At 39.6% G+C, this 19,013-nt stretch overlaps 1 protein-coding gene across 4 annotated transcripts; it reads left to right on the top strand.

The window, feature by feature from the left end:
- The first annotated feature begins 59 nt into the window (after positions 1 to 59).
- LOC108329042 (uncharacterized) lies at positions 60 to 13,004 on the top strand. Of its 4 annotated transcripts, none has more exons than XR_008246769.1 (3): positions 60 to 519; positions 1,139 to 10,366; positions 11,890 to 12,034. XR_008246769.1 is itself a non-coding variant. In XM_017563023.2 (3 exons), exons 2-3 carry the CDS (start codon positions 12,410 to 12,412, stop codon positions 12,682 to 12,684), a joined length of 183 nt encoding a protein of 60 aa, XP_017418512.1. In that variant the 5' UTR covers positions 84 to 519; positions 12,381 to 12,409; the 3' UTR covers positions 12,685 to 13,004. The 4 variants fall into 4 exon arrangements, 3 of the variants coding, with proteins under 3 accessions (XP_052728231.1, XP_017418512.1, XP_017418513.1); XM_017563023.2 differs by lacking the exons at positions 1,139 to 10,366; positions 11,890 to 12,034 and adding exons at positions 12,381 to 12,485; positions 12,578 to 13,004 and having other exon boundaries at positions 84 to 519; XM_017563024.2 differs by lacking the exon at positions 60 to 519 and adding exons at positions 12,381 to 12,485; positions 12,578 to 13,004 and having other exon boundaries at positions 10,081 to 12,034.
- Positions 13,005 to 19,013: the final 6,009 nt, after the last annotated feature.

Genomic DNA, 19,013 nt, shown 5'->3' with positions numbered 1-19,013 from the left:
TATTTTTTTTTATATTTTGACACCAGAATTTCATTTTGGGCCAGATTAAGAAGCCCATAACGTACAAAGATCAGACAGGGTCAGATTGGGTGAGATTTTGAGAGTCTCATTTCCTCTCTTTTGTTTTTCACGTTAGTTCCCTTCTCCCCTCCCTTTCTTCTTTGTTTTTTTTGAAACCCAAGACTTGGGAAAGAAGAGAAACCAATGCTCCGAGAGAGTAAGGAAAATGGAGAAATTATGAGAGCAATGTGCAGTTTCAAACAGTAATAGAGAAGAAGAATCCGAGGTTGGGGAATTGATTTCTAGGGTTCGGGAGTTTAATTTGGGGTAATGGAGAGAGCCTATAAATAGGACGATCAAGAGAGGTTTAGAGATAAACTAAGGCAAGTGATTGTAGAAACTAAAGAGTAAACAAAGGTGCGAGTGCAAGCTAGGAAGCATTCCGGGTTGAGTGCGAGACGCGTGAGCTTGCGGAGTTTGGAGGAAACGTTTTGCGGAGAGGGCGAACACATTTTACAGGTATGGGGAGCTATTATTTCCTTGTTTGGATTAGACGTAATTGTATGAGGGGTTGGTGTTTTGTTGTGAATTGTTACTTCGGCATTTTTGGAATAAATTAGAGTTGTGTACAGTTTCAATAGGGAATATGGTGATATTGGGTCCGAATATTAATCTGTGCAGTATTCTGAGTTTATAAAATTTAATTGGTTGATATGTTGGATTGGAGTTCTTTTAGAATTGTAAAACTGGGAGCAGTCTGTTGGATATATATATATATATTGGACTCGATAATAAGCTGGTAATTGGTGAGCGTTCTGTTATATACGTGCTAACTGAAATGTTTTATGGTCTGGAATGTTGTGGTTTAAGGATGTAAATGATATGGTTGGTTTCGATGAAGAAGAATGAAAGGTGGTTGGGTCGAATTGGGGATTGGGTATTGCTTAATGATGAATTTGAAATTGGATTAAGGGTGGAAAGAATGATGATATAAGTGTTAAATTAAGGATATTGTTTGGTCTGAAACGTGAAATGAATTAAAGATAGTAATCTATGCACCTATAATTGTGTGACAGAATGCAAGTCTTAAAGAGTTACTGAAATCTTGTATATATTTTGCAATATTTATGTTTGTTAGTGTTTCTGCGGAATTGGACCGGGGAAGATTCCAGCCGTCTCCGTCCTGAAACACTCCTCCTCCGTTGATGCTCCTTCTTTCTTCCTCTGCGGTCGGTCTCAATGTAAAGGGGGGTGGACCTGCAATAAACACTCCGACACTCAAGTCAGAATGGGTTTTTCTCCATATATCATTATATCATAGATCTCTTACCTGATCCTGGGATCATTTATTTATATGATTTTTAGATTAGATTTTCTAATCATTCCTCAATGTCAAATCAATCTTTTGGAGGTAATGATAGAATTCGTAATAAGGACTAGAGCACTGGAAGTGCGGGGACCCACCACCCATATTTGCTGGGTAAACAAGGGATTTGCTGCCCATTTAGGTAAACAAGGGATTTGCTGCCCATTTAGGTAAACAAGGGGTCCCTCCTCTGTCTCCTTTAATAATTTTGCACATTTAATCATTGTCTTCACAGTTTTTTAGGCACCCATCTGATCGGTCATATCCCAGGAACCCGATCGGATATGTGTGTGCCCACTTCCGGTCGGTCTTCTTTCTTCGTAATCTTCAAACTGTGTCCTCCGATCGGATATATTGTACTGGATACCCGATCGGTTGTCTAAAGTTAGTCGTTATTTCGATCGGATTCCTGAGCGTAAAGCGTAGTAGTAACACAAGTCCCCCAAGCCTTAGCAAAATATTTTTGCGTAGGGTTTGTAGAAGATATCCGTTCGGCTTGTATATTTATTTGCTGTGAAGTCCTTTGCTTTACACGCTTTAATGAGCATTACGAAGTATCGTCGGCAACATTTAGGCGGGAATCATAAAAAGCTGAAACGTCAGATTTCCTGATCCGTCAGATCTTTTCGTAGCTGAAACGTCAGGTCACTTGGTCCGTCAGATCTCCTAACGTTTGGCGCTTCGGATACACCCGTTGAGCCCATTTTAACTTCGGTATAAATACTCATTCTTTTGACCTAATTTTCACTTTAATCTCCTTGCCGTCGCCAGCTTCTCTCATTCTTCTGAATCCTCTACTCCCTCTGAATCATCCTCCATTTTTTTAGTAGTCTACTCAGGTAATCATGTCTTCTGATCTTTCCGGCAATGAGGGCAGGGGGTATGCTGACAACGATGACGCGGGTCCTTCAGACAGTTCTAGTCCGTCGACCTCCCTAGCCGCTGTCATCGGTCAAGGTGCTAGGGTTTCCCCCTCTGGTAACTCCTCCGATCTTCTGGTGGATAGTAATGCCCCCGAAGAAGTCGCCATCCACGTAGACTCCACCGGCGCCTGGGATGGGAGGCTCCGAGACTGGCCTCCTGTCCCCGGTTGTGACTGGGTGCCCAAAGAAGTTAAGCAAATTCCTTCCTCCTTCTATAATCATGACTCATTCAGGAATCTGATCACCCGTATCTGTTTAGTCAAGAATTCCGATGATGCGAGACGGTTCAAGCTTGCTATCTGCCGGAGGACCGAGCGCGTCTGTCATGGTCGGGGTGAATACCCTTCTGATTTCTTCTATGTTTATGCCACCCTGTTCAAAGATCTGAAGGTTCTCCTTCCATTCACTGATTTTCAGATGGGTGTGTTAAAAACCCTCAACTTGGCTCCTACCCAACTTCATTCGAACGGGTGGGCCTTCATGCAAGCCTTCGCTGCTATTTGCATGGGGTTGGCACTTAATCCTACCCCCGCGGCCTTCCTCTACTTCTTCCATGTGATACCACACCCGACCAAACCATGGGTATCCCTGCGGACGGTCGGGAATAGGCACTTGTTGACTCTCTATAACAGCTCCTACAAGGACTTTAAAAATCACTTTTTTAAAGTCGTGCCGACGGAGGCTGGATATGAGAGTTTTTGTAATGCCGGTCCCGCCCGGGATGCCAAGTTTCCGCTTTACTGGACCCAAGATCCTCGGAAGGTCCTATCTTGGCCAAAACCGCAGATGAGCATAGAGGATCTGGACTTGATTAATCAACTTTGTCAGCTACCCCCCAAATCCTCGTGCCGTGTTCTGATCGGGTTCCTTGGCAACAAAAACCTTCCGGCTAATGTGTTTGGTAGGCTATTTCTGATCGTCTTATAATGTGTTACTGGGGCGACCATGTTTGAATGCGTTCGGGGCAATTGTTTCCACCCCTCACCTTACGCTCAAATTTCCATTGGATAATGGAAATATCTGTTCCGTTCGGTCTGATCAAAGGATTGCACGGGAATGTTACATGGCAGGATTGAAGGTACAGCCATCATCATTCGACCTACCCGTGCAGTCAAGGAGAAGGCGATCGGAAGTTGCAATGACAGATTTGGATCCAAGGACGAATACGGATGATCGAATAGAACCGATGGGGGAGATTAAACCCTTTAGCCTCGGACAGAAGAAAGAACAAGTAACCACTATCAGGAGCGGGTTGGATGAGAATCAAACTATAATGATTGGCACTTTATTAAAAATGAACCAAGACTTATTTGCTTGGACGGCAGCTGATATGCCAGGAATCCATCCAAGGGTTATGTCGCATAAACTGGCATTATTCAAGGAATCCCGACCGGTGGCACAAAAGAAGAGAAGGTTGGGGGAAGAAAAGCGATCAGCAGTTGAAGTGAAGAAATTATTGGAAGCAGATTTCATCCGAGAAATCAAGTATACAACATGGCTGGCCAACGTGGTAATGGTGAAAAAGATGAGTGGGCAGTGGAGAATGTGTACGGACTTTACGGATCTCAACAAAGCCTGCCCAAAGGACTCTTACCCATTGCCTAGTATTGATGGCTTAGTGGATGGGGCGTCCGGTTTTCATATGTTAAGTTTCTTGGACGCATATTCAGGATATAATCAGATTCCTATGTTCCCCCCAGATAGCGACAAGACAACATTAATCACCGAGCGGGCCAATTATTGTTATGATGTTATGCCGTTCGGGTTGAAGAATGCTGGAGCCACATACCAACGGCTGATGGATAGGGTATTTGCAGATCAGATAGGTAGATGCATGGAGGTATATGTGGATGATATGGTGGTAAGAAGCCGTTCGGTTGAAGACCATGTGAGAGACTTGGAAGAAGTGTTCCGCCAGGTTCGAAAGTATAATATGCGTCTTAACCCGACCAAGTGCACTTTCGGGGTGCCGTCGGGAAAATTCTTAGGATTTATGTTAACCACAAGAGATATCGAAGTCAACCCTGATAAATGCCGAACGGTTTTGGAAATGAGGAGTCCGCAGAAGCTGAAGGAAGTTCAAAGGCTGGTGGGTAGGTTAACTTCACTATCTCGATTTATTCCAAGGTTGGCCGAACGGATAAAGCCGATACTAAAAGTTATGAAGAGAAGTACAGGAGTAGACTGGGACGATCAGTGTGAGCAAGCTTTTGATGAAGTTAAACGAATATTGGTCAGCCCACCGGTCATGGGGCGACCCGAGGCTGGACACGCGTTACAGCTATTCCTTGCGGTTTCAGATGATACAGTAAGCTCGGCTTTGGTACAGGAGCAACCCGAGTTCAAACTGGTATACTTCGTTAGCCGAACGTTGCAACCAGTTGAGACCAGATACAAGCGAGTGGAGAAGATCGCTTTGGCACTAGTAATGGCAGCACGACGATTAAGGCCGTACTTCCAGAGTCATCAGGTGGTTGTCCGAACGGATCACCCGATAGCGAAGATCTTACGCAAGCCAGATTTGGCTGGGAGAATTGTAGGGTGGTCTGTGGAGTTATCAGAATTTGGCCTCCAGTATGAACCAAGAGGGTCCGTCCGAGGGCAACATTTGGCCGACTTTGCGGTCGAATTACCTGGGGAAGAAGTGCATCCTGAATGGATCCTTTATGTGGATGGCTCCTCGGAAAAATCTTGTGGAGGAGCGCGCATTGTTTTGGAAGGACCGGACGATTTTGTTGTTGAACAGGCCATTATCTTTCGGTTCAAGATAAGTAATAATCAAGCCGAGTACGAAGTAGTACTAGCTGGGCTCGAATTAGCCAAAGACTTGGGAGCGGTCTCGATCAAATGCCGTACGGATTCTCAGTTGGTGGTAGGACAATTGACTGAGAGCTTTCAGACTAAAGATGATCAGCTGCTTCGTTATTTTCACAAAGTAAAGGAGTTGGTAAAGCAGTTTCGGACGGTGGAGTTCAAACATGTACCAAGGGAGCAAAATGCGAGGGCGGATGTTTTGTCAAAGCTCGCCAATAGTAAAGGAAAAGGTCACTTATCTTCGGTCATAAGGCAAGTTATGATAAGTCCATCAGTGGAATGTTTGGCCGTTAACGAGATCTCCACTATGCCTGACTGGAGGAAGGATATAAGGGAGATTATTCAGAGGCAGGAAAGCGGAGAACGCGTCCGAGCACCAGATTTAAAAAAGGCCGCTCGGTATTTGTTGATAGGAGAAGACCTTTATAAAAGAGGATTTTCTTGTCCCCTGTTGAAGTGCTTATCTTCGGAGGAAGCAGAATATGTGATGAGGGAACTACACGAGGGGGCATGCGGAATGCATACAGGCCAACGAGCGTTACGTGCAAGGGTCATACGAGCAGGCTATTTTTGGCCGACCGTAGAGAGAGATTGTAAAGAGTTTGTGAAGAAATGTTTGAAATGTCAAGAGCATGGCAGGAATTTGAATCTTCCGCCAGTCGAGTTGCATAGTCTGATGTCACCATGGCCGTTCGCGCAGTGGGGAGTAGATATTGTCGGACCGCTTCCTGTGGGACGAGCGCAAAAGAAATTCCTGTTGGTGGCCATTGACTATTTCACTAAGTGGGTAGAAGCAGAACCGCTCGCAACAATCACGGCAGCGAGGGCTCAAAAGTTTATGTGGACACTTATATGCAGATTTGGAATTCCAAAAGTTATAGTAACCGACAATGGTCGACAATTCATTGACAAGGGCTTAGGAGAATTTTACAGGAAGCTGGAAATTAAGCATGTCACAAGCTCAGTAGAACATCCACAAACGAACGGCCAAGTTGAAGCGGTCAACAAAGTAATTGTATCCGAGTTAAAGAAAAGGCTGGGAGAGGCCAAGGGCCTTTGGGTAGACGAGCTTCAGGAAGTTTTGTGGGGATATCGTTGCACCCCGCACGGTACAACGGGAGAAACCCCCTTCAACTTAACGTACGGAATAGATGCGATGTTACCAGTAGAGGTAGGTGAGCCTACTGTTCGAAGGGAGGTTGAAGGTCTCCTAGATAACAATAGAGAACTTCGCTTGGAGTTAGACACTTTGGACGAACGGAGAGAAGTAGCTTTGATCCGGGCAGAGGCTAAAAGGAGACTCTTGGCGAGGCGCTACAACACCAAGGTCATGCCACGACAGTTCGCCGAAGGAGACCTTGTATGGAGAAAAACAGCGGAAGCCTGACGGGACCGATCGGCAGGAAAATTAGCTGGAAATTGGGAAGGCCCCTTCAGGGTGATAGAGAATTTGCAAAATGGAGCATATCGCCTGGAGCACCTGACGGGAAAGGCTATACCCAATACATGGAATGCGTCTCATTTAAAATTTTATTTCAGCTAAGAGCTTTATACTCATTATTTCATATCAATAATACTGTTTATCACACGAATTTTCGTCATGTGTTTACAGCCGAGCGGGTGGGGCAGTCTCTTCGTGAGCTCCCACCTTGGTCTTAGAGCACGCTCCTCGAGAGCTTCTAAGGCCTAAACCGAGCGGGTGGGGCAGTCTCTTCGTGAGCTCCCACCTTGGTCTTAGACCATGCTCCTCGAGAGCTTCTAAGACCTAAACCGAGCGGGTGGGGCAGTCTCTTCGTGAGCTCCCACCTTGGTCTTAGAGCATGCTCCTCGAGAGCTTCTAAGACCTAAACCGAGCGGGTGGGGCAGTCTCTTCGTGAGCTCCCACCTTGGTCTTAGAGAACGCCCCTCGAGAGCTTCTAAGGCCTAAACCGAGCGGGTGGGGTAGTCTCTTCGTGAGCTCCCACCTTGGTCTTAGAGCACGCTCCTCGAGAGCTCCTAAGACCTAAACCGAGCGGCATTCAGAAGAGCCGAATTAAGCGCGGAATGGAAAATAAAATGCGAAAAATAGGATGAGAGCGGATAGACAAAAAAGAACTTCAAAGTTTTCATTACTTCTTTTAAAGAAAAATTAATACAAGGTAAAAATAGAAATTCTAAGTCTAAGACTGGCCTTCAGGTTCACCAGTCTCCCCAACTGTTTCGACGGTAGCTTCCACATCCTGGCCAACAGGGGGAGAAGAAGGGGGAACATGGATAGGAGTCAATTTGCCATCCACCACCATCATACCCACGTTCAGACGATTGTCGTCGATAGGCACTTGGAAAAGCAGCTTACACTGGGCAAGAGCCTTATCAAACCCGAGCACATGCTCGTTCACCACTTCGTCACCCAGCAGCTTAACTTCTGCTTCCAATTTCGTTACCCGATCGAGAAGAGAATCCCACTCGGTCTTCAGTGTGTTGTTGGAAGCAGTGGCCTTCTGAAGATCTAGCAGTGCGTCATCCAGGGACCGTTGCGTAAGACGCTGAGCAGCACGACCCTCGGCCAGCAAAGTGTTGGCTTTCTTCTTATCCTCTTCCGCCATCCGTTCAGTCTCGGCCAACTTAAGAGTAAGATCTTGGTTAGCCTTAATTGATGATTCCAGCTTGGCTTGAAGCTCTTGAAGCTCGGCAACAGCAGAGGCCTTTTTCCGAGCCACATACGTTTGACACAAGGCCAACCGTGCCGCCAGCTCCAGAGTCATATTGGAGGCCTCTTCATCGGTCATCCCACTAACCATGTCCTCGGCAGAGTTGTCGAAGTGGAGACGGCCACCTAGGAATTATGACTTAGAAGGCTAGAGGGAGGTGACCCCTCGGGCAAGCTCCTCTTGACACGCTTAGACTCGGCAGAGGCCTGCCGAGCGGCTTTTCTTTTCCCCTTTTTCTTAGGGGGTGACTTGGGATGAGCTGGATCAGCCACAGTTTCTACCGCAGGCTGAGGAACTGAAACCTGTGGCACTGGACGGGGAGTGACAGATTTAGCAACAGCATAGGGGTCATGGGATGAACTCCCGCTCGGTTTCCTCACATCGCCTCCCCTCTGAGCAAACAGACGAGCAAAGGTACTGCTCTTAGATGGATCCATCCCCGAAAAGTAATCTGCAAAAAGACGAGAAATTCAGTTAAGTTTTAACAGGCTGCTCAATAAAAGACGATCAGAAATAGCCTACCAAACACATTAGCCGGAAGGTTTTTGTTGCCAAGGAACCCGATCAGAACACGGCACGAGGATTTGGTGGGTAGCTGACAAAGTTGATTAATCAAGTCCAGATCCTCTATGCTCATCTGCGGTTTTGGCCAAGATAGGACCTTCCGAGGATCTTGGGTCCAGTAAAGTGGAAACTTGGCATCCCGGGCGGGAACAACATTACAAAAACTCTCATATCTAGCCTCCGTCGGCACGACTTTAAAAAAGTGATTTTTAAAGTCCTTGTAGGAGCTGTTATAGAGAGTCAACAAGTGCCTATTCCCGACCGTCCGCAGGGATACCCATGGTTTGGTCGGGTGTGGTATCACATGGAAGAAGTAGAGGAAGGCCGCGGGGGTAGGATTAAGTGCCAACCCCATGCAAATAGCAGCGAAGGCTTGCATGAAGGCCCACCCGTTTGGATGAAGTTGGGTAGGAGCCAAGTTGAGGGTTTTTAACACACCCATCTGAAAATCAGTGAATGGAAGGAGAACCTTCAGATCTTTGAACAGGGTGGCATAAACATAGAAGAAATCAGAAGGGTATTCACCCCGACCATGACAGACGCGCTCGGTCCTCCGGCAGATAGCAAGCTTGAACCGTCTCGCATCATCGGAATTCTTGACTAAACAGATACGGGTGATCAGATTCCTGAATGAGTCATGATTATAGAAGGAGGAAGGAATTTGCTTAACTTCTTTGGGCACCCAGTCACAACCGGGGACAGGAGGCCAGTCTCGGAGCCTCCCATCCCAGGCGCCGGTGGAGTCTACGTGGATGGCGACTTCTTCGGGGGCATTACTATCCACCAGAAGATCGGAGGAGTTACCAGAGGGGGAAACCCTAGCACCTTGACCGGTGACAGCGGCTAGGGAGGTCGACGGACTAGAACTGTCTGAAGGACCCGCGTCATCGTTGTCAGCATACCCCCTGCCCTCATTGCCGGAAAGATCAGAAGACATGATTACCTGAGTAGACTACTAAAAAAATGGAGGATGATTCAGAGGGAGTAGAGGATTCAGAAGAATGAGAGAAGCTGGCGACGGCAAGGAGATTAAAGTGAAAATTAGGTCAAAAGAATGAGTATTTATACCGAAGTTAAAATGGGCTCAACGGGTGTATCCGAAGCGCCAAACGTCAGGAGATCTGACGGATCAGGAAATCTGACGTTTCAGCTTTTTATGATTCCCGCCTAAATGTTGCCGACGATACTTCGTAATGCTCATTAAAGCGTGTAAAGCAAAGGACTTCACAGCAAATAAATATACAAGCCGAACGGATATCTTCTACAAACCCTACGCAAAAATATTTTGCTAAGGCTTGGGGGACTTGTGTTACTACTACGCTTTACGCTCAGGAATCCGATCGGAATAACGACTAACTTTAGACAACCGATCGGGTATCCAGTACAATATATCTGATCGGAGGACACAGTTTGAAGATTACGAAGAAAGAAGACCGACCGGAAGTGGGCACACACATATCCGATCGGGTTCCTGGGGATATGACCGATCAGATGGGTGCCTAAAAAACTGTGAAGACAATGATTGAATGTGCAAAATTATTAAAGGAGACAGAGGAGGGACCCCTTGTTTACCTAAATGGGCAGCAAATCCCTTGTTTACCCAGCAAATATGGGTGGTGGGTCCCCGCACTTCCAGTGCTCTAGTCCTTATTACGAATTCTATCATTACCTCCAAAAGATTGATTTGACATTGAGGAATGATTAGAAAATCTAATCTAAAAATCATATAAATAAATGATCCCAGGATCAGGTAAGAGATCTATCTATTCTGATATAATGATATATGGAGAAAAACCCATTCTGACTTGAGCGTCGGAGTGTTTATTGCAGGTCCACCCCCCCTTTACATTGAGACCGACCGCAGAGGAAGCTAGAAGGAAGAACGACCGCAGAGGAAGAAAGAAGGAGCATCAACCGCTGGAGGAGGAGTGTTTCAGGACGGAGACGGCTGGAATCTTCCCCGGTCCAATTCCGCAGAAACAAGTTGGATGGAAATAAAGTTAAAATTTGTATCTTTTGAGTTTAGAATATTGTATGATGGCTAGTGATTATTGAATTTGGTTTTAGTCTTAGTTGCTGTGCTGAAAAGATTGAATGTAACTAAGTAGGCAAATGTTGTAGTTGCAAGGGATATTTAGGAAATAAAGATGCAGAGAAGTTTCTGTAATATGGTCATGAGCATGTGGTTTTGGGGACTAAGTTAATATGTAGGAATGTTAAATACTGATGCATGTATCATATTGGGGTAATGGGGTTAAACCTATTTGTTAATTTGTTTGGACGATTTAATAAGAGAATGAAAGTTTATGTTGAGATAGTTAACTGCTGTTAAGATAAATTCTAAATTTGTTCGTTCACGTGGGTTTGATTTAAGGTGTTTAGGGCTTTTAATCTGATGTTAGGGTGAATTGGTTCATGGTAGTTGAGTATGTTGCTTGTATCTAGGTTATTTTCAAGATGTGCAGATGTTAAAAAATGTACTGAGTTTTGTAATGTTTATATTTTGAATGGGAGTTGTGGTTTTGGAGAAATATAATGGGGGATAATTTGTTAAAGTTTAAGAAAAGTAAAAATATTAATTATGGTGACATGTCGTATAAAATGGTTGGATGTTTTGTTTATACTTTGTTCAGGTTTTTGTAGGCATAGGAAGTAAATAAGAGTGCTATGATCATTTTCGGTGCTCTGTTAATAAAATAGATTATTATATGCGTTAGAAAGATTAGTAAAGTAGTCAAGTCTGATTCAGTAGTTTAATTTATATTGTGTATAATTATTAGTATTAGATGAACTTTAGGTATGCTGGATGTTTGATTAATTATGGGTTCTTTGTGATTAAATGATTTGTAATAGTATGGAATGGTTGAGTAGAAGTAATATAGATGCAGTTTATGGTATATATATGTACTATCATCACTAATGAGTCGGAGTTAGTAATCTGGTGTCAGACTTTGTATGTATCAATTGAAATTATGATATTATATGGTATATGTTTTGATGAGTAAATGTTTAAAAAGGGTAAGGATAATTCTACTGGAGTCCGGGCTTTCTGATTTGATTGGTAGAGATGATTTTGGTTGAGTCTGACGAAGTGTTGGGGTTTCTTGTTGATGATTGGATGAAACTTTGAATCCTGGAGCTTTAAAAAGCTATTTAGTCTGATTTAATTGCCGAAGTTCATTTGTTCGTGGTTGGATTAATGTAGCATGATTTTAACTGTTATTGTGTTCTCTGCGTGATTGGGTTTGTGTGATTCTGGTTTTGTCTATCTGGTTGATGCGTATTACGGCCCTGGGGAGGCTCTGTTAGTGTGTTTATGATTTCTCCGTGCTTAAGGCGTTTCCAAACCATTTCTACTGCAGTTAAAAACTAAGAGGGGAGGAAGAATTGGAATCTGAAGTTTTTCGTTTTTGAATTTGTTGTATTTCTATTTTTATTAGTAAAAAAAAAATATGACTTGCGAGTATTCCAAATGGTCATAATGTTCTTAACACCGAGTACATGTCTCTCGTGGATACAATGCCTATGTTAGCATACACGCTTTGTACACCTAGACACTCTTTTTGTTTCTTTGGATGTTGAGAAATTACCGATGGGATAAGGAAGCTGCAATGTCCAGTGATGGATTTGCAGGAGCCTCAGCAGCCACCCTAATTGAAATGCTTTTTGAGGTGGAGGTAGTAACTTACGTTGTAACAGAATATTCTATTCTGTTTTTTAATTTTCTAATTCTAAAAATATAAATAAAAGATGATTGAAACACTCTTAATCATTAAATTTATGTTTGTGTTGAATAGGACGATAATGTTCCACTTAAGTTGGCTCATGCTATACCTGAGATATTGTTCATGTTGACTCTTCAGGCCTTCATAGTTTGTGCTTTTAGAAGCGGTTGAGTGGGTTAAGGGATAAACTTATTTTGTATTAAGTGGACTTTTGGGGAGATGGAACATATACTTAATAGATCGTTCAACAAATTGTGTCAGTTTCTTTTGTTTTGCTAAGCTTGTATCCTTTTTGCAGAGCAAAGTTTCTGGCTTATTCTACATACCATGGGAACCAGAGGAGTAATTGGGGACAAGTGGTCCATGAGAATTCTTTGGGCTTGTGCTATTGGAAGTGCTGTGGGTAAGTATTTTGAACCCTAGGGCTTGTGCTATTTCTTTTCTCATTGAAACTCTGTTCAATTACAATCTTGTTTTCATAACTCAATTGTCTAGGCCTGTATATGGTTGCTGTAGAAAGGCAAACACAGAACAGGGCGAGGATGCTGGCTGAAGAACTAAGGGCAACGGAGTCAGGGGGGAGCAATGGCGAAGACGGCTGAACTATGTTACGCTATATCTTGCGATGATTATGTAGTATCATAAAGCATATGCAAAGTTTCAGATTTTCTGGAAGGTTATGATTTTAAAGTTTTACGCATCCTTTCTCCATTTGCTAATAGTATCGAGAATTTTACCTGGGGGAAATAAGTGGATTTTCATTTCAAATGCGTAATGGAAAGAATTGAAATAAGCTTTGTAACCTCCTTTTTAACATTTTAGCAAATTAGCCAGTCAAGTTACTTTTAAATTGTATGTGCTTTAATGATTGATTTTGCCTATGTTTTGTTAAACAAATGCAAATACTTTATTTGCTTGAATCGATGCAAGTGTTTTGCTTATACACATTCTTTGATTGGTTTTGGTAAATTATTGCCTTTGACAATTGCAAACACTTTGCTTATATATTTTGTTTGATAAGTTTTTTCTTAGACAAACAGTAATTATACATAGTTTGAAGCATTTTATGATAAATATTGAATATTTATAAGTGCTTATTCTATGTTGCTAGATAATGGTTGTCGCTTCGTTTCTTAAAGAGCATCTTATATTGAATAGTCTACATAAATCTCTTTGAAGAACTAACTTACAACTCTACCCTTTAGGTCTATGCTTTACTAAAGATTGAAAAGTTCCGTAAAGAATATGCATGCATTCAATGTTGTGTGAAGAATATTTAATGCATCTACAAGCTCGAATTTAGACAAATAAATAGTATTTAACTTTTTGTAAAAAAAAGTAGCCAAAAACTTACTGTTTGGTAAGATGGTCCAAAGTCCTTTTCCAATTAACTTGGAACTTACTTCTAATAAATTAGTTTTTATAAAATTTATAAAAAAGAGTTAGTCAAATAAAAACAAAACAATAAAAGAAGAAATATTTTAAAAAACTTCTTAGGAAGTTTAACTTGGAATATACAAAGGAGATGAAGACTTTAATATATCTAATCCTTAGGATCATAAAATGAATATAAACTAATATATTAGAGTAAATATAGACATATGATTAATTCATTGTTATATCTTATTGTATTTAGGCTTGATATTATTTTTAGTTTGTCTTAATGTCTGATTTCACTCCAACCCAAAAGAAGTACATCTTAATATTGTTAAAGAAATATTTAAATCGTTTAAAAGTACTATTAATCTTGATCTCTATTGCGAAAACCAAGAAAATTATACTATGCAAGAATAATGTAATTTGACAATACAGGAGCCAAGGTTGAAGGGAAAAGCACAACTGGAGGTATTCATTTCATTGATGGGAATTTAGTCTCATGGTGTAGTAAGAAGCAAGTCATAATTGTTTTATCAGCTGCAAAAGTATTATATATATATATATATATATATATATATATATATATATATATATATATATATATATATATATATATATATATATATATATATATATTAGCTATCAGTTGTTGTTCTCAAATACTTTAGATAAAAAATTAACTTGAGGACTACATTATAAATGAGAGTAACATTCCTATACTTCACGACAATCATGTTATTATAAACTTAACAAAGAATCTTGTCTTGTATTTTAGGACGAAACATTAAAATTAAATATCATTTCATTAGAAATTATGTTTAGAAGAGATTATTGACTTAAAGTTTGTCTCAACATATGATTAGTTAGTAGACATATTTACAAAATCTCTTATTGATGAGCAATTTAATCATCTGAGAACCCTTATAAGCATGACTTTGGTGAATGAATGATTAATACAATGTAGTCAGCATTACACGTATTTAGCCTATAAGATGTATTTAGCCTATTAGATGCATTTAAACTCTATTAGACACATGTAGATACATTAGACGCTCACATGCACATTTATTTTTCACATGCATTTTAATGGCGTTCTCATAATTTCATGCATTGCATTCAAACACACATGTTTGATTATAATTGATATTGAAATGTGTACGATTGACTATTACCATCTCATATTTCAAAAATCATGTGAGAAAATATCTCCTGATTTTAAATAGTTGTGAAAATATCTCTATTTTGGTAAAGTTATGATCTTATTTTCTCAAATATTTCCAATTTTCACAAAATTTTGAAAATTAAGTATTGCAAATTATAATAATTCATAAAAGAAAAGAAAATATTGTAAAGATCATCAATAAATTTAGAATTTAAGTCTTAAAGAATGCAATTGAAAATTCAAGCTAAGAAATCAAATTAATAAATTGATCAAGTCATTCCATATCAAGAAGATTATGATAAAGCATTGCAATTCGAATTCTAAATGACTAGCAATTACAATAGCTATATAAGGGATGTAAAGTCATATGAAAAGATTAACAAAGCTATTTACAGAATATCAAAGTGATAAAACATTGTCATGTCATTAATGATTACTCAATTGGGTCGAGAGCTTACATAATGTAAATCCTTGTCTGAGTGAAGTTGTAACCTGTGACCTGAATTGTGCATTATTGTTGTGAGAGTGTTTTCTAATTATTTGTTGTAATTGACAGTTATTGATCTTAAGGGGAGATTGAGAAGGGTCCCTAGATAGGTTGATACTCAATGTAGCTTAAAGAGGTTGAAACTCATGTAACTTAGAGATGGTGATACTCGTTGCTAGTCAAAGGTGTTGATTAGTGAATTTCTTAAGCAAGTTGCTTAAGAGACTAAACCTAGTCTCAGGTGCAAGTGAACCAATATAATTTTTGTGTATTTTTTCTATCCCTATTCTTTACTTTGAATAGTTTACGTGTTTATTTGTTTGTGCATGCATGGTTTAAATTTGTTATAGGCTTTATTTATCACCCCTTTCTAGAGTTACATTACACCAAAATGTTACATTAAATCTATCTGCTTTAGCTAGTTATAAAGTCTTGTTCTTAATGTAATAATTCATTTAATCAAGGGAGGAGGAATTATATTTAGTCTAAACTCCTTAGGTACTAAATCAAGGAATTGAGTTAGAATTAACATAGCACTTCCTGGGACATTGAGTAGATAATTTAACATTTAGCAAACCAGTAACAATATTGTAGCAATAGAATAATGATGTTCAATCCCAACACACTTATTCTTATTAGCTTTATTCAAACTTTAATTGGCACATGTTTTTGCTTAAAACAATCAAAGTATTGTTTCATTCCAAATCTAGATAGATTCAAGGTTATTGATAAATTTGAACAAATCTTTATGGATATGAAACTTGTTTACTACAATTTCACTTTCTAGAATTTGATAATGGAGGTCAACAATAGCCTTTTGATAAATGCTTCAAGAATTTTTCAATCCAAAATGCCTTACCAACCATTCATATGTTCCAAATTTCCTCGAGCATCGAAATTTGTTTTTGAAATGTCAAAATATTTGGTTGCACCCATAATACCCATCTAATAAACTTAATATTTCATTTCCTGCCACTACATCCATTAAAATCTCAACAATTGACGTGAGGTATTCATTTTTTGGAGTAGTCTTATTAAGATCTCCAAAATCAATGCAAATTCTCATTTTACCATTTTTTTTAATCATTGGAACTATATTCAAACTCCAATTAACATACCTGGTTGTTTTGATAAATTTGGCTTTTAGTAACCTCTTGATTTCCTCTTTCATTGTGTCTATCACCTTAGGCACAAATCTTCAAAGGGTGTGCTTGATTGGCTTCTTTACTTTGATAATTGACAATTGATGTTCAACCAAGCTTTGATCTAATTTAGACATATCTTCTTATTCTCATTCTCATGCAAAGTAGTCTTTGTACTCATGTAACAATTCAATCAAGTATTCTTTCATTTCTTTACTTTGTAGCTTGTTGATAAAAGTAAGTCTTCTATTTGCTTCTTCCCCCAAATTAATCTCCTTTAATTAATCTTGTGACTCAACTTTTTCTTATACTTGAAGTGATCAACTTTTCAAACCCCAATGAGCCATTATTATATATAAAATGTAACATATCCCTACTTATATCTCTTGACCCAAATGAGTCATTCAATTTATTCATAGATAATATATTATTATCTACCCCACTTAAGCTTTCTGACTGTTTTCGAAGCTAGTTTCTCCAACATAAGCTTCCAACTTGGTTAAGAAGGAAGAGTAAGTCTCCTTATTAACCATTCTCATCAACCACTTTTGAGACTAGTGTCCTTCTCTTCTTTCGGTTTTAGTATGAACTCCTCATCGATATCTATTTAACCCACCAAGGGAATGTGATAACTCTCCAAATTTGCATTATTTTCTGTGTTTAGAAGATTTTGTTAGTGTATCTTTGTTCTTAATTGTCTAGAATTAGGATAGTTTTAGGTTTTTCTTTTAAATCTTTAGATATGTAAAATTATAGTTAAAAATAGATTTTTAGTAGTATTTTTTTGTAAATAATTAGGAATTTAATTTTTTTGGAATTTAAAGTTGTAGTTAAAAATTCTTTTCTTTATTTTTGCTTAATTAGATTTTTAATTTTTTTTTAATTGCTTAAATATCTTAGTTGTGTTGCTTAGCCTTTTAGTCTTAATTGATTTTTTTTTTTACTGCAGAAGTAATTGGACCACTGAATTGGGCCTCCGCCTTGAATAAATTGAATTGGAACTTATGTGCACATCTTCAGCGCTGCATTGGGCTAATTGCCTTTGATAGGCTACGCAAGTGTTGATTTGAATAAGAGCACTGGACATTGGGTGCTGCTGTTATGCTGGGCCGCTGCTGGTTTAATGAAAATGCATGGATGTGGGCTTAAGTGAAACAGTGAGTTTTGGAGGTTGGTAGCTGCAGTTCCCTTGGGGGTCTTCGCGTGTGTAATTCATTTGGGGAAAGAATTCAATGTGCTGGCATTTAGAGAGAAGAAACACTTAATCTAGGGCTTGTGCGAGAGAAGCAAGGGAGAAGAAAAGCTCTCGCCACTTACCCAAAGAAGAATCTGACCGGTGGAATTGGCACGTGACCGGAGCGCGACCCTGACCAGTGAAGATGGACAAGCTGACCAGCGAGCAAAGGGAGCTGACCAGAGCTAACTGGCACGTGACCGAAAGGGGAAGCTCGAATTGGTGGAGAGGTTGAAGCTGATCGGAGGGTTGGTGATCAAAGTAGATAAGAAGGGTGGTCGTCCGATTAGAAGCTGGAAGCGTCACAACAAGGTTCCCCTCTCTTATTTTCTTTTTCCCTTTCTCTTTTCGTTTTCCAACCCTATATAAAGGGGTTTTTCACCATGTAAATAAAACTACTTACACACTTTGAGATACACTTTCTGTTCATAGTTCTAAGCGCTTTAGGTTAGGGTTCCTTTCCGCTTTCGTAGAAGTAGAGTTCTCGACTTTTGGATTTCGTTGAGACGATCGCGAGGGTGACAGGCCGCGAGAGTCTTGGTGATTTCTGGTAGTGTGTAAAATTTTCTTTTCATGTTAATAAAGTTGAGTTTTGTGTTTTTGTTCTGTTCTTGTTTATATCTCGATTTTGTTCTTTGTTTTTGAATTTTGTACTTGTTACGTGTTGAGAAACTGATTTGGATTCTGTAACTCTGCAATTCTATGGTTCCGTTTGGAATTAAATGTCTCCGTAGTGAGCATTCTTCATCGAGATGTCTTCTTGAGACAGAGAACAGTCCAATGCATAAACATTGATTCAAATATGTGTTTCTTGAATTTGTTTGTGAATTTTAGATTGATGAATAGGTTACTGAACATTGATTGGACAAATTAGTGGAAAGAGCCAAATTTAAAGTTCTGAAACATGACTTAGAATATCCTGGATTGGAATTCATATTATCAGGATGTCTTCCTGAGAGCTCTAAGCACTCTTTTATTCAGTTCAATGTGCAATACACCTATGAATTCAATTCTGTGTTTTTTTTTTTTATTGTGATATTGTTTTTTATTGGTTAGAATTTAGGTACTGTTTTTGATTTGTTTCAATTCTAAATTCTGTTCTTGATTGATTTCTGGTGATATATAGATTAGGATAGAGTGATCTGTATTGCATTTTATTTCTTACTTTGATTTTTGTTTTCCTAGGAATAGACTAGGTTTAGTAGATTAGATGTTGAACTGTCTACTCTTAGAATCTTGTTCAGTTTTAGTTTTAGTTTCCTTGTGCTGTTAACTGTTAGCATTCACAGGTTAGTTTTAATTGCATTCATTTCTCATTTTAGTTTAGGTTCTGTTTTGTTATGCAGTTATTTTACAATTTAGATTAGGTTCCAGTTTTGTTTTTATTTCTTTGCACTTTATTTCTTGATTTTTTTTCTTTTATATAGATTTGATTCCTTTATCCTTTTCTCTTTAATTTCACTGTTTCATTTTCTATTTCCCCACCTTGTTTTTATAGTTAAGTAGTAAATAATTGCAAGAATTAACTT

Source organism: Vigna angularis, chromosome 2 (assembly GCF_016808095.1).
Source record: "Vigna angularis cultivar LongXiaoDou No.4 chromosome 2, ASM1680809v1, whole genome shotgun sequence".
Lineage (NCBI taxonomy): Eukaryota > Viridiplantae > Streptophyta > Magnoliopsida > Fabales > Fabaceae > Vigna > Vigna angularis.
The sequence above is the reverse complement of the archived record's forward strand: the minus strand, read 5'-3'. Positions and strand labels throughout refer to the sequence as shown.